We start from the raw sequence: 21,788 nt of genomic DNA on the forward strand, positions 1-21,788 counted from the left end.
ACCATGCAGAAAGAATTTGAGGATTTAGATGACAATGAAAGAGCCAAAAATTACACCGATCGACAGTCGGGATTCATGTTCTGCACCTCAAGAAGTACTTTGTGCTACATTTGCTGGTATGGAGCACGTGCAGAAATTGGTGGTACTAACAGCAAAATATCTGAAGTCGCGCGCATTATTCCATTGTCATTTCTAACAGTTTGTAGTGGAACGAAGAGTAGGGAGACTTCATGTATTACTGCAAAGTACAATGGTTACGATCAGGAACATGCCTGAAACGATTTTTCGATCTAAAACTGGCTATTTTTGAGTTCATGAAGTAAAAAGGAGTGCAGGAACGAAAATTAGAACATCCGGAATGGATAACAGACTTCGCATTGTTAGTGGGCTTGCCTGCACACTGCCCACAATAACACGTTGGAAGGTAACTTTTCTCTGATTTTACGGTGGTGCATTTAAAAGGAAAATCGTGTTGTGCAAAGGACACGTTCTGACAAAAACAGTTCAGTTCCCTAACCTCACTGGCGTTAAAGAAAACACAAGGTTTGAAGAAATCGTTGTGGCCTTGAAAGAATTACAAGTTGGTTGGTTGGTTGTTTGGGGAAGGAGACCAGACAGCGTGGTCATCGGTCTCATCGGATTAGGGAAGAATGGGGAAGGAAGTCGGCCGTTCCCTTTTAGAGGAACCATCCCAGCATTTGCCTGGAGTGATTTAGGGAAATCACGGAAAACCTAAATCAGGATGGCCGGACGCGGGATTGAACCGTCGTCCTCCCGAATGCGAGTCCAGTGTCTAACCACTGCGCCACCTCTCTCGGTGAATTACAAGTATAGTTTTATAAAGATTTTGAGGACATTGTAGTCTTGCATCTGTTTTCAAGCTGTTTTAGAGACCGTTTGCCATTTCAGTTGAACTATCCCCTGTGCACAAGCGGATATAACCGACTGACCTGCAAGGTAATTCCAGTTTTAATAACAAATATTTTTGCATCAAAACTGTCCAGTACGTCTACATCGCTTTCCTCAGGTAGTCTCCATAATGAGGTTACAAAAGTGCTACAATAATGCGATCGACATATTTCTGTGAACGACCTTTTTTCTGTTATGGAATTCAATAAGTCTCGATTACGTGCAAACTGACTGCGAAACTCTGGGAAATTTTGTGTCTGTCCGTATGTCGACGGTTCGTATCAAATAAAAATTATGTCTTCGGCACATCAAAAGTAATTAAATAACACTGAAAATTTTTTTATTGTGCGAGCGGTTCTAGGCGCTAGTCTGGAACCGCGCGACCGCTATGGTCGCAGGTTCGAATCCTGCCTCGGGCATGGGTGTGTGTGATGTCCTTAGGTTAGTTAGGTTTAAGTAGTTCTAAGTACTAGGGGACTGATGACCTGAGAAGTTAAGTCCCATAGTGCTTAGAGCCATTTGAACCATTTTTTTAAATTAAAAACAAACATAAATCTCACGGCTGGTTCTGTCGCTGGTAGGGGCGTTAGTGTCGTTCTGTCAAGCACACTGACAAGTAAATGGTCCAGTCCGACATACCGAAACATACCCTGAAAGTTTTCACACAGGAAGAATACACCGAAAGAAATGCGATGTCAAAATTTTAGTTGCTAAAGTGCACTGCAAGTATTTTTTTATGTTACAGTTACTCAATTTTGTCGCGCGAAGAACCGCTTTTAACAGCATGCCTAGCGCGCGATTTGGCGTATAAGCAGACGCAGAGAATATAGTGCGAAGGCCAAAGTGTAACCACGCAAATTTTAAGCACTTAAACCGAATCAAAAACGTCTCAGGTCATTACTTTTTTGAATAACCTGCAGTCCATAAACTGTTGCAGATGTAATTATTACACAAGTGACTGGCAGAGGAGAGAAAATCGGGGTAGTGTGTGATGTTACAGGCGACTTTAATTTTGTGCTATGAAATATTTTAAAACAATTCCTGTAGCACAGTTCTTATGATAATTTTTCAATACAGTATGTTTTACTAGCAATGAAACGTTTCCTTGGTTATTCGCTGTAATCATCACTTTTGTAAACACTCCTGTCCAGTTTTGTAAAGGCCTCGTCGATACTATTGCGGAGCTCGGGCTGCTACTGTTGTTATGGTGAGTTCGTGAAAGTAACAGGATAGGCGAACGAAGGTTCTACCAACACTCCAACAAATTAATAACAAAGTCACACAAATGAGTTAAAATATTTACTTATCTTTGTGACTAGTTGAATACTGAAGTCTGTAACACTGCTTGTAATATAACACAAAAAGGCCCACAATGGCTAACTAAGTGCAAATAATCGTAGGTAAACTTCACAGTACATAGCAAATGCAATTTACAACAACTGTCTGTACATTTCTAAAAGTTCACTAAACGATATTCCATGTCTAAGTCAGTCCTGGACGATGATCTGTAACCAACTGGGCGAGAGCTGCTCTACTATCTTCCGAGTAGGCTTCTCTCTGTTGTCGTCCGGTCATTGATGGATTGGCCGAGGCGAAGTCGATATCTTCATCCTCAGCGCCGCCCGTGGCGCTGGTGTGTCTATAGCACTGGCACCAACTTACATCTTTGCACCTGTGGTGCTTTTGCCCTGGCTGTGTCTTGTTCGGACCACACAGCAATCACAAAAATGTGAAGTGTAGTACTGGATTATTGAGAGGCTGAATCACAGAATTAGTTACGGGTGGAATCCTAATTATATTAACAGAATTTTGGTCGTCTTCCTAAACACGGATGTTCTGACCAGGCCAACAGCCCAACAAAAACAGTAAATTTTTCTGCAATTTGTTCAAATCAAATGGCTCTAAGCACTATGGGACTTAACTGCTGTGGTCATCAGTCCCCTAGAACTTAGAACTACTTAAACCTGACTAACCTAAGTACATCACACACATCCACGCCCGGGGCAGGATTCGAACCTGCGACCGTAGCGGTCGCGCGGTTCCAGACTGTAGCGCCTAGAACCGCTCGGCCTCCTCGGCCGGCGGGACTTAACATCTGAGGTCATCAGTCCCCTAGACTTAGAACTACAAACCGAACTAACCTAAGGACAACACACACATCCATGCCAGGGGCAGGATTTGAACCTACGACCGTAGCAGCAGCACATTTCTCGACTAAAGCGCCTAGAGCCGCTCGGTCACAGCGGCCGGCTCTGCAATTGGTAAGAAGACCTTTTTGTTGTAATATTGGACATTATTCTCTCCCATCTTTTTCTGATTTTGCTGCGTCGAATACTAGGTTTTTACAATTCGACAGTCAATTTTTAAATTTTTGGTCGTAAAGTTCCTTGAAATTCCTGAAGACAGATATAAAACTGCCGAAACAATAATCCACAGACATTATCACTGGCATTGTTGTACACGAATGTGTCATAGTAGTCATCGACTGCACAAGCACCACAGTCTTTTCTCGCTCGAAATGATAAAGTGCGGTTCTTACACGAAACTTGATTGATTGGCTTTATACACAGCATTTTAAGGGGTAACAAGAAGTTTTATCTTCACCTCAGCAATAAATTTCTCTGTAATATTACCTATTAATGACAGCACATCTACACGTTTTATTGAAGTAAATTTCGTAATTTTACCACTCCCTTTTCCGTACAATTTCGTGACTGTTTAAACAAGCCGAAGAAGACTGGAAGTCAGTCATACGCAATTCAGATGGTCCAGTCTCGGAGATCTCCCTAGGTAACGGAGCACTGACTCTCACGAGAAGTTCTAAATCTTTGGAATCATTTTTCTCTCACACTTTTACGAGTTTCATTTTGATGCGAATTTCGTACTTCATGTAATTCTTTCTTCCATTTATACAATTCACGTTCAGATGTTACGAAACGACCCCCGCTTTGTTTTCCTCCTCGTTCGTTTAATCAAAAAATTTACAGCCTTTTCTTTGTCACCGGAGGCTATTACTGAACTTCTTTTCTTTGCACTAGGAAGGTACTGTATTTAATTAGAACTACAATCATCATCTGAGCCACAGTTCACAGAATTGCCAGAGTCATTTCCTGTTTCTTCAATGTTTCCACATTTTCTAAAGAAATATCGACATCATTTGAATGAGTCTCCAAGAAATTAATTAGCAAACAACACATAATGAGGTCTTCAGCAGAAGTAGGTGATTTCGACTGCGTACCATGTTCTTCATGTTCTGACCAGGCCAAAAAATTGAAAACATTAACTGGATTCCACAGTACTGTGAAACTCTGGAACCTGCAGCAAGACAGATGCTATTGGCAAGCACATACGAAGAAAATACAAAGCCAGTTAATTCAGTTTTATCTCCTTTGTCAACTCTTAGCGATAACGCAGAAGCAGCTGCTAATTATTATAGATATTAAATGAGTTGCTAATTGAGCTAATAGTAACTGTGAACGACTTAGTCAACGAAGCTATCAAAGGAAAATGAAATTCGCTTTACAAATTACAATCGCGTTGTGCTGTTTTATCTGCTTACCGATGTTGCGTCAGTCACAGATGTGTCCCCTTAGTGTTGGGCATGTGCTGTCTGTTAAACTATGGTAGGGATGTACAACTCTCCAGCCGCCTGGCGAATCTGGCAATTTCTGGCCTTTTTTTATGCTTGCTGCGCGCCTTAGCAGCTAAACTTTTCACAGTGAATTTCTTTCGGTTCAATCACCCTGTGTGAAAAATTTCCAGGGTACGTTTCGATATGTCGGACTGGACCATTCCCTTGAATGTTGTGAATGTGGTAGAATGCAATAATATGCACTGAGGTGACGAAAGTCATGGAATACCTCATAATATCGTGTCGGACCTCCTCCTGCCTGGTGCAGAGCAGCGTGGCGTGGCGTGGACTCAAGAACTTGTTGGAAGAAATATTGAGCCATAGCCGTCCGTAACTGCGAAAGTGTTGCCGGTGCAGGATTTTGCGCGCTAACTGACCTCTAGATTATGTCCCATAAATGTTTGATGGGGTTCATGTTGGGCGATCTGGGTGGCCGAATCATTCGCTCGAATTACCCAGAAGGTTCTTCAAGCCAACCGCGAACAACTGTGGCACGATGACGCGACGCATTTTCATCCATGAAAATTCCATCGTCATTTGGGAACTCCCAAGAAAATGATGAGCTGCAACAAATGAACGCATCAGTTTCACATAAAACAGTTTCTTTGTGCTCTGTCAAAACATATGTTTTTAACGTTTTTGAAGTTGCGTTTCGTTTTGGAAGTTTGGACTCTTGAATTCCTTTGTTGTAACATAGTTCACACCCGTTTATTGGCTGTTTTCATTCCTGTGAGACGCCTATGTGTTATCTCGCCTGCTCACACTATTCATCACATTTAGAAGCGACGGTATTCTTACCACATGACTCATATTCTATATCCAAAGAACAGTATGACAACTGTCAAGATTACAGAAAGAGAACAAACATTTCAGTACCGAACGGACAGAATATATATAGAGGGTGAGTCAAATGAAAACAAATTTGCAATAACAAATCGAAATTTCGCCCCATTATCCTGTAAATTGGTAAGCGTGCTATAAACAGCGTGCAGAATGGCCTGTAGATGCCTGCATAGTGCAGATGCACATATACCATCGCAGTATCAGTATGAAGATGGCCGCCACACTTGCAACTTGCACCAGGGAAGAACAGCGTTCTGTTATTCGGTTTTTGCGTAGTGAAGATGTGAAACCTATTGAAATCCATCGACGAATGAAGGTTCAGTACGGTGACTCATGTTTGTCATAGCAGCAAGTCTACGAATGGAGTAGGAAGTTCGCAAATTGTGTGACTTCAGTGGAAGATGCTCCTCGTCCAGGTCAGGCACAACGAGTTGTGACTCTACAGAACATTGCAGCAGTTGAAGCCATAGTGAAGGAAAACCGCCGACTGACACTGAATTACATTGCAGCATGTTTATGCAGGTTGCTGTCAGCAGGTGTCCTTTTGCAACATGACAATGCAAGGGCCCACACTGCCCGTACAACAGTTGCAACAATCACAGACCTGCATTTTGAGTGTCTTCCTCATCCAGCATACCCACCAGACCTTGCCTCAAGTAATTTCCATATGTCTGGACCATTCAAAGACGCAATGGGAGGAAAGAAGTTCCGTTCTGATGAAGAGGTACGCCACGCGGTGCACGAGTGGTTACGCGGACTACCAAAAGAATTTTTTTATAAAGCAATTTATGCACTTTGTAAGCGATGGAGGACTTGCATTTAGCATGGGGGAGATTATGTTGAAATGTGTTATATAGCTTTGGACCACTTCTGCACAATAAATAATATTTTAAAAAATACTTAAAGTTTTCATTTGACTGACCCTCGTATATGGCACGAGAGAGTTTTGAACACGGCTCGCCCGGTTGGTAGTCCAACACCATGACCACTTACCCATGACGCCGTTGCTGTTTTGGGCTGCCCTTTATTGCACTTCTTGTTCTTAGACTGTTCACTGTTTCTTATTTTGCATTTTTTTACAGTTCAGTATACCTTCTTCCTGTTTTCATACTTGATCTATGTTAAGTTTGTGGCGGGCCAATCACTGGGCCATCTTACCACTAAAACTGAAGGGGGTACAATGGGGAGTTTACCTCGTTATCAAAGGCACTCGCGTCGGTCGTCTGTTGCCATAGCCCAATAACGCCAGATTTCGCCGAACTGTGCTAACGGATACGTTCGTTCATACGCATCCAGATCGCCAGAAGGATTTCCAGAGTCCATGTAAATGACACAGCATCAGAACCATTCACCCCAGAGGCAGGCGTCCCACAAGGAGCCATATTATCTCCAGTACTGTACGCGCTGTACATGCCTGACGTCTCGACCCCAAGAGACGCCAACGAAAAATTGGCGCTATATGCGGACAATACCGCCTACTGGTGCACAGGCCTCCGGACAGACATCATACAACGAAAAGCCACAAGATACTTGACCAAACTCGAAGACTGGATGACAAAATGGAGGATAAGACCAAACCCCACAAAAACTAAACAGTGCTATTTCAGCACCGAAACCTGACTCGAAGACGACAACAAAAACGTACCGACATCACCTTCAGACTCTGGAACCAACCCCTACAACTCACAGACTCCGCAAGATACCTCGGGGTATTCCTTGACAAACACCTAAACTGTAAGACTCATCTTCAGCACCTACTAAACAAAACATAAAAAGACAAAAAACCTCATGAGACAAGTCCATGGCCGACTGTATGGATGTTCCACAAGGGCAGCCACACACACATACAAAACATACATCAGACCTATTTACGAATACGCCTCATCGCAACTAGGCGGTATACCCAAGACCGTAGCGAAAAAACTATACGCATCAGAGCAACGACTATTGCGCAGCATCGCAAAACTACAACCTCGCACCCCAAGCAACGAAGGATACGAGATCACAGACATGACACGGCTCCAGAGAAGACTCATCAAACTCAGAGCAAGATTTTGTTGTTTTTGTTGTCTTCAGTCCTGAGACTGGTTTGATACAGCTCTCCATGCTACTCTATCCTGTGCAAGCTTCTTCATCTCCTAGTACTCACTGCAACCTACATCCTTCTGAATCTGCTTAGTGTATTCATCTCTTGGTCTCCCTCTACTTTTTCTACCCTCCACGCTGCCCTCCAATGCTAATTTAGTGATCCCATGATGCCTCAGAACATGTCCTACCAACCGGTCCCTTCTTCTTGTCAAGTTGTGCCACAAACTCCTCTTCTCCCCCATTCTATTCAATACCTCCTCATTAGTTATGTGATCTACCCATCTAATCTTCAGCATTCTTCTGTAGCACCACATTTCGAAAGCTTCTATTCTCTTCTTGTCCAAACTATTTATCGTCCATGTTTCACTTCCATACATGGCTACACTCCATACAAATAATTTCATAAACGACTTCCTGACACTCTAATCTATACTCTCTGTTAACAAATTTCTCTTCTTCAGAAACGCTTTCCTTGCCATTGCCAGTCTGCATTTTATATCCTCTCTACTTCGACCATCATCAGTTATTTTGCTCCTCAAATAGCAAAACTCCTTTACTATTTTAAATGTCTCATTTCCTAATCTAATTCCTTCAGCATCACCCGACTTAATTCGACTACATTCCATTATCCCTGCTTTGCTTTTGTTGATGTTCATCTTATATCCTCCTTTCAAGACACTGTCCATTCCGTTCAACTGCTCTTCCAAGTCTTTTGCTGTCTCTGACAGAATTACAATGTCATCGGCGAACCTCAACGTTTTTATTTCTTCTCCATGGACTTTAATACCTACTCCGAATTTTTCTTTTGTTTCCTTTACTGCTTGCTCAATATACAGATTGAATAACATCGGGGACAGGCTACAACCCTGTCTCACTCCCTTCCCAACCACTGCTTCCCTTTCATGCCCCTCGACTCTTATAACTGCCATCTGGTTTCTGTACAAATAGTAAATAGCCTTTCGCTCCCTGTATTTTACCCCTGCCACCTTTAGAATTTGAAAGAGAGTATTCCAGTCAACATTGTCAAAAGCTTTCTCTAAGTCTACAAATGCTAGAAAAGTAGGTTTGCCTTTCCTTAATCTATTTTCTAAGATAAGTCGTTGGGTATTGCCTCACGTGTTCCAACATTTCTGCAGAATCCAAACTGATCTTCGCCGAGGTCGGCTTCTATCAGTTTTTCCATTCGCCTGTAAAGAATTCGCGTTGGTATTTTGCAGCTGTGACTTATTAAACTGATAGTTCGGTAATTTTCGCATCCGTCAACACCTGCTTTCTTTGGGATTGGAATTATTATATTCTTCTTGAAGTCTGAGGGTATTTCGCCTGTTTCATACATCTTGCTTACCAGATGGTAGAGTTTTGTCAGGACTGGCTCTCCCAAGGCCGTCAGTAGTTCCAATGCAATGTTGTCTACTCCGGGGGCCTTGTTTCGACTCAGGTCTTTCAGTGCTCTGTCAAACTCTTCACGCAGTATCGTATCTCCCATTTCATCTGCATCTACATCCTCTTCCATTTCCATAATATTGTCCTGAAGTACATCGCCCTTGTATAGACCCTCTATATACTCCTTCCACCTTTCTGCTTTCCCTTCTTTGCTTAGAACTGGGTTTTCATCTGAGCTCTTGATATTCATACAAATGGCTCTCTTTTCTCTAAAGGTCTCTTTAATTTTCCTGTAGGCAGTATCTATCTTACCCCTAGCGAGATAAGCCTCTACATCCTTACATTTGTCCTCTAGCTATCCCTGCTTAGCAATTTTGCACTTCCTGTCGATCTCATTTTTGAGACGTTTGTATTTCTTTTTGCCTGCTTCATTTACTGCGTTTTTATATTTTCTCCTTTCATCAATTAAATTCAATATTTCTTCTGTTACCCAAGAATTTCTACTAGCCCTCGTCTTTTTACCTACTTGATGCTCTGCTGCCTTCACTACTTCATCCCTCAGAGCTACCCATTCTCCTTCTACTGTATTTCTCTCCCCCAGTCCTGTCAATTGTTCCCTTATGCTCTTCCTGAAACTCTGTACAACCTCTGGTTTAGTCAGTTTACCCAGGTTCCATCTCCTTAAATTCCCACCTTTTTGCAGTTTCTTCAGTTTTAATCTACAGTTCATAACCAATAGATTGTGGTCAGAGTCCACATCTGCCCCTGGAAATGTCTTACAATTTAAAACCTTGTTCCTAAATCTCTGCCTTACCATTATATAATCTATCTGATACCTTCTAGTATCTCCAGGATTCTTCCATGTATACAACCTTCCTTCATGATTCTTGAACCAAGTGTCAGCTATGATTAAGTTATGCTCAGTGCAAAATTCTACCAGGCGGCTTCCTCTTTCATTTCTCTCCCCCAATCCATATTCACCCACTATGTTTCCTTCTCTCCCTTTTCCTACTCTCGAATTCCAGTCACCCATGACTATTAAATTTTCGTCTCCCTTCACTATCTGAATAATTTCTTTTATCTCATCATACATTTCATCAATTTCTTCATCATCTGCAGAGCTAGTTGGCATATAAACTTGTACTACTGTAGTAGGCATGAGCTTCGTGTCTATCTTGGCCACAATAATGTGTTCACTATGCTGTTTGTAGTAGCTAACCCGCACTCCTATTTTTTATTCATTATTAAACCTACTCCCGCATTACCCCTATTTGATTTTGTATTTATAACCCTGTATTCACCTGATCAGAAGTCTTGTTCCTCCTGCCACCGAACCTCACTAATTCCCACTATATCTAACTTCAACCTATCCATTTCCCTTTTTAAATTTTCTAACCTACCTGCCCGATTAAGGGATCTGACATTCCACGCTCCGATGCGTAGAACGCCAGTTTTCTTTCTCCTGATAACGACGTCTTCCTGAGTAGTCCCCGCCCGGAGATCCGAATGGGGGACTATTTTACCTCCGGAATATTTTACGTAAGAGGACGCCATCATCATTTAACCATACAGTAAAGCTGCATGCCCTCGGGAAAAATTACGGCTGTAGTTTCCCCTTGCTTTCAGCCGTTCGCAGTACCAGCACAGCAAGGCCGTTTTGGTTAGTGTTACAAGGCCAGATCAGTCAATCATCCAGACTGTTGCCCCTGCAACTACTGAAAAGGCTGCTGCCCCTCTTCAGGAACCGCACGTTTGTCTGGCCTCTCAGCAGATACCCCTCCGTTGTGGTTGCACCTACGGTACGGCCATCTGTATCACTGAGGCACGCAAGCCTCCCCACCAACGGCAAGGTCCATGGTCATGGGGGTAGGCAGAGCAAGATATGGATCCCATATCCTCCACAAAAGACCAGACATGGAAGACATACTGACAAACAAACCACCAACGACACGACGACCAAAATTCAAATACATATTCCCCTGCGCGTACAGTAGCTCAAAACACTTCCAGAATATTCCCCGACCTAGCACCAACAATGACACAACTGACTCATCTTGAAACAACCCCACCACACATAGACGAAAGACCGTAGCAAAAGCCAATGACGTGAAGTATAACGCACCAAAATCTACATCCAAAACACCGCAACGGCTCCACACCACACAAAACACACAAGTATCATACAGAAAAACACAACATCAACACACATAAAACTCAACAAAAGAGAACAAGAACAGTCATAGACTAAGGAAAATATTGTAGTACCCAACTCCGAGTACTGTAGTAACAGGAAAGGAGAATCTGTAACCTAGAAGTAAGTAAAGACACAAAAATACGAACACAACAAACACGACACCACAACACATAACACTCCTGCACAAGCAAGCAGAACAAAAAGGAAAAAAAAAAAAAAAAAAAAACACGCACCACTCTCATAGTACTAAAACTATGATAAAAATCGCAACCACCCTAATCCCTAATATAAGCACACTAAACAATGTAAACTATTACTTAATGGTAAAAATCTTATTTATTTTTATTTATATTTCAATTATTTTAATTTATAATGTTACCAAAAACTTATTTATATGTTAATGAACCTTAAAAAAACAATATTATGTATAGCATGTATTCAAAAATATAAGTTATGTAAAATAAATAAAATAAAGATGTAAACCTCTGGCTGAAGAAGGGCACTGAGGTAAGCCTTAAAACAGCCCGCCTTCTCCCCCCCCCCCCCTCCACCCGAGGAGAAGGAGTGAAACGTACTAAAAAAATAAAAAATAAAAAAAAAATTTTTTAAAAATACGTTCGTCGTACGTCCCACACAGATTTCTGTGCTTGTCTGTTAGCACTGACAACTCTATGTGAACACCGCTGCTCTCGGTCGTTACGCGAAGGCCGTCGGCCACTGCGTTGTCCCTTGTGAGGGGTAACGCCTGAAATTTGGTATTCTCGGCACACTCTTGAGCTGTGGATCAGGGAAAGTTGAATTCGCTAACGATTTCCGAAATGGAATGTCCTATTAGCTCCAACTACCATTCCGCATTCAAAGCCTGCTAATTCACATCATAAACGTTTTCATTTGAATTAGTTGAGTACAAATGACAGCTCCGCTAATGCTCTGTCTTTTTATGCCTTGTGTAGCGGTATTGCTATCCCATGACTTTTGTTACCTCAGTGTAGAGTGAGTTGTCGAGGGTCGACCAGGTTGACTCGTGGCGCAGAATGTCCCTAGTGTCTGGTATTGTACAGGCAGGTGATGTGAGACGTGTTATCGTGTTGCAGACGAACACTTGGCGGAAGGTCCGCACGGCTAAGGGCCAGGCGGCGCCCCGGGGACGGCGCGGCCACACGGCGCTGGTGCAGCGCGACCACATGCTCGTCTACGGCGGCTACCGCGACCTGCGCGGCTCGTCGCCGGAGCTCTGGGCCTTCCACTTCGGTAAGGCGCCTCTCCATTGCCCGCACTCTGCGGATGCTTCGCAAAGTTCTGCGGCTGTCATGGGACGTAGTTTTCGCCAACGAGAGCCACGTGATAATTTAAATTCCTTCCTATTTGCTCTTTTCCTCCATTTTTTCACCACACCTTTTCTTTCTTCTTCTTCTTCTTCCACACTCCCTCGTTCCTGTTCTCTTACAGCTTCTGCCTTGGAAATCTCCTAAATTTAACGCTTTCCTTCTGAAAATACACTACTGCCCATTAAAATTGCTACACCAAGAAGAAATGCAGATGATAAACGGATATTCATTGAACAAATATATTATACTAGAACCGACATGTGATTACATTTTTCACGCAATTTGGGTGCATAGATCCTGAGAAATCAGTCTCAGAACAACCACCTCTGGCCGTAATAACGGCCTTGATAAGCCGGGGCATTGAGTCAAACAGAGCTTGGATGGCGTGTACAGGTACAGCTGCCCATGCAGCTTCAACCCGGTACCACAGTTCATCAAGACTAGTGACTGGCGTATTGTGACGAGCCAGTTGCTCGGCCACCATTGACCATATGTATTCAATTGGTTAAAGATCTGGAGAATCTGCTGGCCAGGGCAGCAGTCGAACATTTTCTGTATCCAGAAAGGCCCGTACAGGACCTGCAACATGCGGTCGTGCATTATCCTGCTGAACCGTAGGGTTTCGCAGGGATCGAATGAAGGGTAGTGCCACGGGTCGTAACACATCTGAAATTTAACGTCCATTGTTCAAAGTGCCGTCAATGCGAACAAGAGGAGGCCGAGACGTGTAACCAACGGCACCCCATACCATCACGCAGGGTGATACGCCAGTATGGCGATGACGAATACACGCTTCCAGTGTGCGTTCACTGCGATGTCGCCAAACACGGATGCGACCATCATGATGCTGTAAACAGAACCTGGATTCATCCGAAAAAATGACATTTTGCCATTCGTGCATTCAGGTTCGTCGTTGATTACACCATCGCAGGCACTCCTGTCTGTGATGCAACGTCAAGGGTAACCGCAGCCATGGTCTCCGAGCTGATAGTCAATGCTGCTGCAAACGTCGTCGAACTGTTCGTGCAGATGTTTGTTGTCTTGCAAACGTCCCCATCTGTTCACTCAGCGATCGAGATGTGGCTGCACGATCCGTTACAGCCATCTCGACTGCTAGTGATACCGTTGGGATCCAGAACTGCGTTCCGTATTACCCTCCTGAACCCACCGATTCCGTATTCTGCTAACAGTCATTAAGGATCTCGACCAACGCGAGCAGCAATGTCGTGATACGATAAACCGCAATCGCGATAGGCTACAAACCGACCTTTATCAAAGTCGGAAACGTAATGGTACGCATTTCTCCTCCTTACACGAGGCATCACAACAACGTTTCACCAGGCAACGCCGGTCAGCTGCTGTTTGTGAATGAGAAATCGGATGGAAACTTTCCTCATGTCAGCACGTTGTAGGTGTCGCCACCGGCGCCAACCGTGTGTGAATGCTCTGAAAAGCTAATGATTTGCATATCACAGCATCTTCTTCCTGACGGTTAAATTTCGCGTCTGTAGCACGTCATCTTCGTGGTGTAGCAGTTTTAATGGCCAGTAGTGTATCTCGTTCTGCCGCTTCGTCATTTGCTTTTATGTTGTGTACTAGCGGAAAAATGCTCCTATCAGGGTACAAAAAATGCGATTATGCTCCTGTTTAAATTTAAAGACTTTGACTGAAACGTTGGGTACTAGCTGCCTCGTTCTGCCTTCCTCAGCACCTTTCAATATCTTCCCAAAAAATTTGGCATGAGCACATATTCGCTAAGCTGCATGGGCAGCTGTACCTGTACACACCATCCAAGCTGTTTGACTCAATGCCCAGGCGTATCAAGGCCATTATGACGGCCAGAGGTTGTTGTTCTGGGTACTGATTTCTCAGGATCTATGCACCAAAATTGGGTGAAAATGTAATCGCATGTCAGTTCTAGTATATTTGTCCAATGAATACCCGTTTATCATCTGCATTTCTTCTTGGTGTAGCAATTTTAATGGCCAGTAGTGTATGATCTAATTCTCCTTCACATAATTTATAGTTATGGTAATCAGTAGCGCCACTACTGACAACATCTCCATAGACACATGGAGTAAATTGTGTAAATACTTGCAGTTCAGCTATAAGACTAATGAATAAAAAAGGAAATGAGGACTAATAAACGTAAAACGAATTTTATTGGCACATTGGAAAGATGTACACAAGCTAATTGGCGTCAGTGAAAAATGTAATATATTCTGTAAAATAATCTACGATTCCCGAGAAATGGGCTTCAAAACAGTTTAATAAATTATGTTTCTCGTCTCTTTTAAATTTATGTTTTGCAAGTAACCTTGGGGATAAAGAAATCAACTGCAACATTAAAAGCGCAGATGTGGCAATCTAGTAATGTTACCAAAACAGTGTGGAGCATAGTAAATAAAGAAAGAGGAGGGAGCGACAATGCAGAGTGCTATAACATAATAAAAGTGACAATGAAAAATTGCTGAGTGACTTAAAGGAAGTATGTGAGAGATCCATAGACCAGTGAAGTAAGATGAGTAGAGAGGACGTGATCGACCCCCACAGATGCTAAATCCCAGTAATGTCAGTAATTCATTCTTCTTTAGGTGTGTTACACAACTCGAAATCCTGAAAACTATTTCCAACTTAAAAGCAAATACATTCAGTGGTTGCGATTACATCTCAGCGAAATTTCTGAAAGAATGTAGAAATGAATTAATGTAGTCACTACAACCTTTAACAAACAGCTCTTTCAGTCAGGGGTCATTTCCTGACGTGTTAAAAGTCACTGAAATAAGACGGGTGCATAAAAAGAGAATAATTACAGATACACAAAATTATAGGCCTATTTCATTGTCATTAATACTTAGTAAGCTATTGGAAAGGCTACTTCTTAATCAACTTGATTCATTTTTCTGTAAGTACAATCTATTAGAAAACTGTCAGCATGGTTACAGGAAGGTCCGGTCTACAATAACAGCTGTAGATACATTTTTGCAAGCGATACTGAATAAAGCTGAAGATGGAGACAACGTTATTGGCACCTTTTTAGACCTATCCAACGCTTTTGACTCTAGAACTCATTCTGTTGTTATACATAAATGAGAAACTTTTGGAGTCAGAGGAGTAGCATTAGATTTGTTAAGATCCTAACTTGCTGACAGGAGAAAATGTGTAAAGCTGTATTATACAACTGGGAGATATACACAAATTCTTAACTGTCGAGTCCCTCAGGGAAGCATTATCGGGCATTTTTTGTTCATTGTATACATCAGTGATATAATAATTCCACAAAATTCAAACCTAGTAAATTATGCTGATAATATCTCCTTCATAAGTTGGGGTTATACAAAACAGTTTGCAGTGCAAAATAATGCAGAGAACATTAGCCTCATCAGAAAATATCTTGGCGCTTCAGTCTGGAACCACGCGGCTGCTGCGGTCGCAGGTTCGAATCCTGCCTCGGGCATGGATGTGTGTGATGTCCTTATGTTAGTTAGGTTTCAGTGGTTCTAAGTTCTAGGGGACTGATGACCTCAGATGTTAACTCCCATAGTGCTCAGAGCCATTTGAACCATTTTTTAATAGACTATCTCACCAAAAACAAATTGGCACTAAATAAGGACAAGACAATTCTGATTGAGTTTCTGATAAATTATAAATCAAGACAAGTGGATACAGAACCAGAGTTGTCAGTTGAAACAATTGATAAACGTAAATTCCTGGGTATTACAGTAGACGAACATCTTACATGTGTAAAAAAAAAATCTCCTGTAACACCTACCTGCTAAAACGCCTTTCTATCATAATAGCGCGAATTGTTTTAAGACAAATCTATTTTGGAATTATACACTCCCTCCAGCCACATGGTATCGAGATTTCAGGTGGGGCACCAGCGGTATACATGGATGGGGCTTTTAAATCCCAGAAAAGAGCAATTAGGATAATAGCTAATATTAGTAAGCGTCCGTCCTGTTGAGAATATTTCATTAAGTGTAACATACTAACGGTGTGTTCACTGTATGTTCTCAGAACTATACTATTTGTAAAAGAAAATATGCAGCGTAGTGTAATCAATAGTGAAACCCTTAATTATAATATAAGCAAAAGAGAGGATTACCACATAAAACTTAATAATAAAAGGGCAACAGATCACAGTACGTTTTCTGCTGAAAGGTATTTTTATAACAGACTGACAAGTAATATAAAATTCTCCGCCCCCGGTAGGTGAGTGGTCAGCGCGACAGAATGTCGATCCTAAGGGCATGGGTTCGATTCCCGGCTGGGTCGGAGTTTTTCTCCGCTCAGGGACTGGGTGTTGTGTTGTCCTACTCGTCATCAATTCATCCCCATAGACGCGTAAGTCGCCGAAGTGGTGTCAAATCGAAAAACTTGCACCCGGCGAACGGTCTACCCGACGGGACGCCCTAGCCACACGACATTATTATAATATAAAATTGTTAAAAGGAAATATATTTCAGACAAAATTAAAGCAACTGTCAGTTGATAAATGTTTGTACTCCATCAAGGATTTTTAATGTTATTATGTACAATTTATCTTTACTTCTAAACTTTTTTTAATGTTCTTGTGTTTGTTAACTGACTATGTATACGACTGTTATTATGGACAAATAAACAATTTATTTATATTTAAACATAGTAGTTCATTTTCCAATAGCAGAACTTCTTAACACAGTGACCGTAATAACACTACTGAATTCTAGGTGCTTCAGCCTAGAACTGTGCGACTGCTACGGTCCCTCCTCGGGCATGGATGTGTGTGATGTCCTTAGGTTAGTTAGGTTTAAGTAGTTCTAATTTCTAGGGGACTGATGACCTCAGATGTTAAGTCCCATAGTGCTCAGAACGAACACTACTGAAATTGCTTGGCAAATCGCTCGTGTGTGGGGTGTCGACGCGAACGACCGATCACAGCCGATATCGCATGTGACTGATCGCTGCAATCCGTCCTTCGTTAGTGGGGCCCTTAGGCATCCTGTCAAGAAGCCACTATTGAGTAATCGATTGTTGTGTTTGTCTACCACTAGTTGTTGATTCAAAATCACTTTCCCCTGGGGAACATCTGAAGCGTGTAATTTTGGACATAGCAGTGTGTGGCGTATAAGAACAGTGTGGTGTGTTTGCCGCAGACAGTGAGACGTGGTCCCTGTTGAGCCCCGGCGAGTCGCCTCCCGCGCGCCATAAGCATTCCGCCGTGCTGCACGACGACGCCATGTGGGTGTACGGCGGCATGACGGACCTCAACGAGCGCGCCGACCTCTGGCGCTGGGACACAGGTTAGCTGCTCTTCTCTCAAGTGTTTTGGATCCCAGAATGATAATTCAAAAGCTTAGTAAATGTTAAACCCTTTAATTGGGAGCGATGGTCTGCTGGTTCTCATGTGTTCGACGGATATATCCAGTGCTTGATTTGTGACGGAATGCAGTGGTATTCCGAATCAGATCTGCAGGTTTTGAAATGTGGTACGGTAGAACTTTATTTTTTATCAGTACAAATGTTGTATTCGTACTTTTAAAGTACTCAGAATAGCGTTATCAAGCAGTGGGTATAGCAGTCCGCTGCTTTCTGTGGCTTGAAGCTAATGGGAATGACGCGTTTCAGGTCGGCAGGTGTTACAATGCTGTTAGTCAATGCTTTCTCCGCTAGATGACACGTCTCGTCAGTCAAGATTAGAAAAAAAGAGAGAGAGTAGCCAATGCTCGTTAGACCATACATAATATGGACAGGTGACCGCCATTTTTGTCAGAATTGGCACGAAAAATACTGTCGCCTGTTGACTATTACAAAGCATAAATGTGATACATTGTAGCAGAAATTCTAAGTTGTTATTTAGTATATGACTACTGTGCATTTAATGTGGAGAAAAGAGCAGTGTTGTGAATTCCATTGTGTACCAGCCACTTATTATAACATTCCTGAAAAATGGGAATCGACCAGGGAAAAAAGTTTCATTTGTAGTATTTTAGACATACTGAAGCGATTTCACTGTTTCCAGTTTTGTTATTCATTGTTGAAGTTAGTAGGCTGTAAGCCTCATACAGTTATTTCCTCCCCAGCTAATATGTTTTATACCGAAAAATCCAGAAGGGATACTTCTGTAATGACGTTATGATAGCTAAATCATGGTGAAACGATTTCACAGTAGCTGATTTTCGAAAATGAAGCTTCTTTTGTTACAGATATTCGAAGTTTAATGCGATTAGTGAGTACACATAAAAAGATTGCAACCCAGTATTTATTGACATTTCAGTTCGAGAAATGGAATTCAAATAAAAGTTAAAAATATAATCTGGCGACAGAGAATCAAACTGTCGACAGCACGGTTTATAATCTTGAATGATTCAGAACTACATGCAACGTTGCGACGGGCAAGCGAAATGCTATTAGTGCCCAGAAATTTTCGAAGTCAGCTGATTTCTTCCCAGTGCAAGAAATTTATAGACGCCGTATGCTATAGACGGAAACAGTTTTCCAAAAAACTTCAAAACAATAATCCAACTCCAGAAAGAATAGACTCTCAAGTCACGATAAAGCATTCTCGTTCATTTACGAACCGTGCTGGAAGGTAGTGACTCCAAACTATTTATATGAAAACTCTTAAAGCTTTTTAGATAAAATAAACGTTATTAACATTCTACGAGCACATCTTCAGTCTTCATGTGTACGTATTTATTTCTCAACATAGTCATCCTGGCGACAAACAGGCCGGCCGATGTGGCCGTGCGGTTCTAGGCGCTTCAGTCTGGAACCGCGTGACCGCTACGGTCGCAGGTTCCAACCCTGCTTGGGCATGGATGTGTGTAATATCCTTAGGTTAGTTAGGTTTAATTAGTTCTAAGTTCTAGGCGACTGATGACCTCAGAAGTTAAGTCGCATAGTGCTCAGAGCCATTTGAACCATTTGAGCGACAAACAGATTTCTCCCAAAGAGGGACCAGTTTGTTGATACCATCAGTGTAGAATGTTCGACTTCCTTCGCGGAGCCACAACCTCATCTCCGATTTCAGCGTTTCATCACTGTCAAAGTGAAGTCCTCGGAGGTGTTCATTAAATATTGAAAACAGATGAAAAACGGATGAGGCCAAGTCGGAAATGTATGGATGACGATCGACCACGGTGAAACCAAGGTGTCGGATTGTTGCAAATGTCGCAGTGCTCGTGTGTGGCAAAGAACGTAGAATGGAGTGTGGTCCTTGGTCTGGCATTTTGATGCTGAAGGAGATGGTGCTGCATGTGAGGACAAACTCTTTGAACAGCACGCTGTTACTCACGCCCCAGTGTAGTTACGTTACACACCGCCACATTACACACTACAATTTAGAGCCCTCTTGCAGTAGATGGCTGCAACTAAGTTGATATGGAGGATAAAAACGTAGAATGTTAATAAAGTTTGTTTTATTTAAAAAGCTTTAAGAGTTTTTACATAAAAAAATTGGAGCCACTACTTTCAGCACACCTCATACATTTTTCGTTGTTTATACTGATAAAGACATAATTTATGGCTGTTATTATCTGGAAGAGCAGATAACTTCTCGAATTGTTTTGGAGTTTGCTCTTGATTTACTCGGCAAGTTATTGTGTTTACTTCACTGTTCCAGATTTGACTGACAAATTAGGATGTAAGAACACCAATGCTGATGACACCATGCAACGAAACGGGAAGGAGTTTCCTGACTGCATGAAAAATGGAAAACTGAAGAAGGGCTAATAAGTAACTTTCTACAGAAACTAGCAGTTGTTTATGAAATGGGAAGTCAAGAGAGCATGTTCAATGTTGACACATTTGAAGAAGGAAATTCAAAGAAAAGTATCACGCAAAAGCCAAGCATTGTCGTGGGTTACAATAAGAATGCCGAAGAAGCGAATGGAGCGATTCACTGTAGGAAACCAACAAATGGCCAGGAGCAGGCTGAAAAAATATTATTGGAATAGTTTTCACCTTTTGCTGGACATTACTTGCTTCAGTGCATATGTATTAAAAGGGCAAACTAAGTTGACACTCGGGCAGTGGCTGGTGGGAACAACTGTAAGTGGGAAATCCGCCCCACGTGTCAACTTAGTTTGCACATGTTGTACTGTATGAAACACATGGCAGCCATGAGAGCAGATTTCAATTCATTGTTAGACTCGGGGAAGAGTTAGACATATCCTCTCCACAAATGTGACCTTCACTGTATGATTTCCACAACAAAGATCATCTATTTGAATATCCTCCTCAAATAGCAAAAGTGGCTCATAGCCACCCATTTTCCTGTATTTTTGACTAGTGTGGCAAAGACCAATAACAAGGTGTCGGGTAAGAGCAGAGGCGTTCAAGAAGAGGCATCTTATTTTTATGTAGAATGTTAAGTTCCTCTCCATGCAGCACCATATTTTAAACTATTTCACTCAGAAACAGAATTGTAATTATACGAAAATAAAATTTCATTCTTTTCTTTAATACATTTTGTTTCATCATAATCCACTTTAGTTTTGGTCAATAAACTAATGTTGTAATCTTTATGAGTGAACAAATACATGGTGTGAGTGGAAATTAACCACTGAGGCAGAGGAGCAGGCACAAAAAATAACCCCTGCAATGGTTAAATGTTTATATTGTGTGTGTGTGTGTGTGTGTGTGTGTGTGTGTGTGTGTGTGTGTGTGTGTGTGTTGGTCAATTAACTAATGTTGTAATCTTTATAAGCAAGTGAAAACATGGTATGAGTGGAAATTAGCCACTGAGGCAGAAGAGCAGGTACAAAAAATACCCACTTCAAGGGGTAAATGTTTATGTGGTTGTGTGTGTGTGTGTGTGTGTGTGTGTGTGTGTGTGTGTGTGTGTGTTTTGTAGAAAACTGTTCTCATATAACATGTTAAAAACAGTTTTATTAATTTATACCACACTTACAAAATTTGAGTAAGGGCTTTCAGGAACCAGTTGTCAAGCATCTCACAAGTTATCACTACGTGCAGCCTAATGCCTGCCTGTGTCATGCCATACAGTGTCGCATGCATGGAGCCTGGTGCGTGCCAAGCCGGGCCCAGGGCCACTTCACTCGCATGCTGCCTGCCGGCTGCCCTCGTCCATGCTACTGTTTGGTGGAGAGCGGGACGGACATCCCACCAGCGACCTCTGGAGGTTCCACTTTGGTAGGGAAGCACTGCCTGTGTACTCAGTGCCATATTATCCACTATGCCAGCCTTTAGCAGCTCTACTCATGGGGACAATTGTGGTAACTTGTCCAATTGTCTTCCACATAGTGATCGCACCATATAAGAGTAAAAATTCAAACTGCATAAAACTAGCTAATTTTCATGAATTCCATTGTGTTGATTACAGCAATCACAGAGAAATTAAAACTCATCACTGTTTTTTTGTTTTACAAAGATTTTCATCCATAAAGTAAAAAAGAAGAATTTTATT

General features: G+C 42.0%; 1 protein-coding gene across 1 annotated transcript in view; it reads left to right on the top strand.

Annotated features, from left to right (window-relative positions):
• The window catches only part of LOC126473645 (uncharacterized), a 118,332-nt gene that overhangs the window by 83,472 nt on the left and 13,072 nt on the right, over window positions 1-21,788 (top strand). The window contains exons 3-5 of the mRNA XM_050100847.1: window positions 12,143-12,299; window positions 17,515-17,661; window positions 21,368-21,514. Coding sequence (XP_049956804.1) covers window positions 12,143-12,299; window positions 17,515-17,661; window positions 21,368-21,514 — 451 coding nt within the window. The remainder of the gene's footprint in view (window positions 1-12,142; window positions 12,300-17,514; window positions 17,662-21,367; window positions 21,515-21,788) is intronic.

Source organism: Schistocerca serialis, chromosome 4 (genome assembly GCF_023864345.2).
Source record: "Schistocerca serialis cubense isolate TAMUIC-IGC-003099 chromosome 4, iqSchSeri2.2, whole genome shotgun sequence".
Classification (NCBI taxonomy): Eukaryota; Metazoa; Arthropoda; class Insecta; order Orthoptera; family Acrididae; genus Schistocerca; species Schistocerca serialis.